Raw genomic sequence first — 1,951 nt, forward strand, 5'->3', positions numbered from 1 at the left:
CTCACCACGGTTCCTAGACCAGAGTCCATCGCGGCAGCCCCGGTGTGTGTCCATCTTGCCGAGGGCCTTCCTCTGTCCCTCTGCCCCTCTGCTTTACCAAGCGGGATGCCCTTTTCCAGGGACTGGTCTTTCCTGAACATATCCAAAGGACTGCCCTGCGAAATGAATCACTTTGCAAGAGGGGCATGCTGATGAGAGGAGGGTAAAACACCTCCCACTTGGTACACAGAAGCCGCTAAATAAACCCCAGACCCATTGTCATGAGATTGCTTCTGACTGAACGACAGTGACTGGAGCACAGTGTGGATCTGCTCCATGAGGTTTCTGAGCTGGTAGATCTTTACTGGGGCAGAGAGGTTGATCTTCCTCCTGAAGAGCAGCGAGTGGGGGCAGCTAGCAACTCAACGTGTCAACCCCTACACCTCCAGGGCTCCCAGATGCTGCTCGGCTCTGATGAAATGCTGGCTATCAATCCACTCAATATTGAAGCCAACATAAAACATAACATATTGATTTGTCATCATCACACCGTGAGCTCTTCACATGTGACCCTAACAAGTGCTCATTTTCCCCAAGACCATGAGGACAAGCTGCAAAGAAGGACAGATCACCCGTGGCTGAGCTCACTTACCAGCGTGGCAACCTTCTCTGTTCAAATATTATTTTAAAAGATGAGTATGGCAAAATATATATAACAAAACCTATGCTATTTCAAGTATCTGTACATGGATCATTCCGTGACACTGATTACTTTCACCAGATGGTACATCCATCTCTAACTCTGGCCAATGTTTTCCATTATGGAGACAGTATCCCTTACACAATACATTCAATACATTCTCATCTGCTCCACTGTTTCCTCTTTTAGCCATTTCCCTCCTGCTCCATTTGAGTTGCAGGGAAGACTTTCAAGATACAGAATATTAATTTATATAACTCTACCAGCCACCTTTGCACCCTTACGGCCTCCTTTATAATAACCCTCTGGTTAATAACGTTTCGTTCTGGACTCATTTCTCACACCTGCTGATGGAGCCACATGGAATCTGGCCCTTTATTTGATGTGATTTACTTGGAGTCAGGCGCCCTTACATCTACATAACATTTTTATCGGGCCGTATCTACCCCGGTGGAAAGTATAGTAAGTTTCACAACGCATGCCCAAAGTGAAAATCCACTGTCCTTCTAGGAAGGACAAGGCCCATGGGGAGTGGGCCTTCGCTCATCACCTCTGATAGGTCTCCATTTCTCGCGTGAATCTTGGCCATGCTCTCCAGCCAGGTCCTCCGGAGCTCAGGGGTGCTGGCGTAGGAGTTTGCCAGACTGTACTGGAGATCCACCAGCGTCTCAGGGTCTTTTTCATGCTCCTTCATCTGCGCTGTAGCCATCAAAACAGTCCTGATACGTTTCGTGAGGTCTTTCACTTCTGCGGGGAAATTGCTGTTCTTTGGAAAAGAGAGAGCGTGGGTCATTCTCTTTCTACTGCGTTCGTGGCCACGCCCTCCCAGCTCTGCTCTTCATGATGATGTGGCACATGTTCTGGGAATCAGTGTGTGTATTCAATATGTATGCATTCCATGAATTTTGATTGTTGTAGACAATCACAAAGGGAAGGATTGTAACAGATGTCATTACTCTTTGTCTTCTGCCTCATCTTCTGGTGACTGGAGTGTGAGCGTGCCATCAAGGTAAGGCTAACTCACGGCAGCCCTAGAAGACAGGCAAAACTGCTCCTGGGGGTTTCTGAGACTGTAATTTTATGGGAGTAGAAAGCCTCATCTTTTTCTCTTCTAAAAATAGCATCTTAACTTTCCACGAGACACTCTTAACCCCGACACAACTTCATGTAATTTGAATGATTCTGATTCCCTTCCAAGGGATCAGTAATGATAAGTGACAATGGCCTGTCTTTTGATCCCCTACATGGTTAATGATTCAGGGATGGGCATGT

At 46.8% G+C, this 1,951-nt stretch overlaps 1 protein-coding gene across 1 annotated transcript in view; it reads right to left on the minus strand.

Annotated features, from left to right (window-relative positions):
- The window catches only part of DOCK10 (dedicator of cytokinesis 10), a 200,867-nt gene that overhangs the window by 26,533 nt on the left and 172,383 nt on the right, over window positions 1-1,951 (minus strand). Inside the window, exon 45 of the mRNA XM_045294740.1 lies at window positions 1,230-1,445. Within this exon, the coding sequence (XP_045150675.1) occupies window positions 1,230-1,445 (216 nt within the window). The remainder of the gene's footprint in view (window positions 1-1,229; window positions 1,446-1,951) is intronic.

Source organism: Echinops telfairi, unplaced genomic scaffold (genome assembly GCF_000313985.2).
Source record: "Echinops telfairi isolate 266 unplaced genomic scaffold, ASM31398v2 ScPeMD7_3;HRSCAF=10, whole genome shotgun sequence".
Lineage (NCBI taxonomy): Eukaryota > Metazoa > Chordata > Mammalia > Afrosoricida > Tenrecidae > Echinops > Echinops telfairi.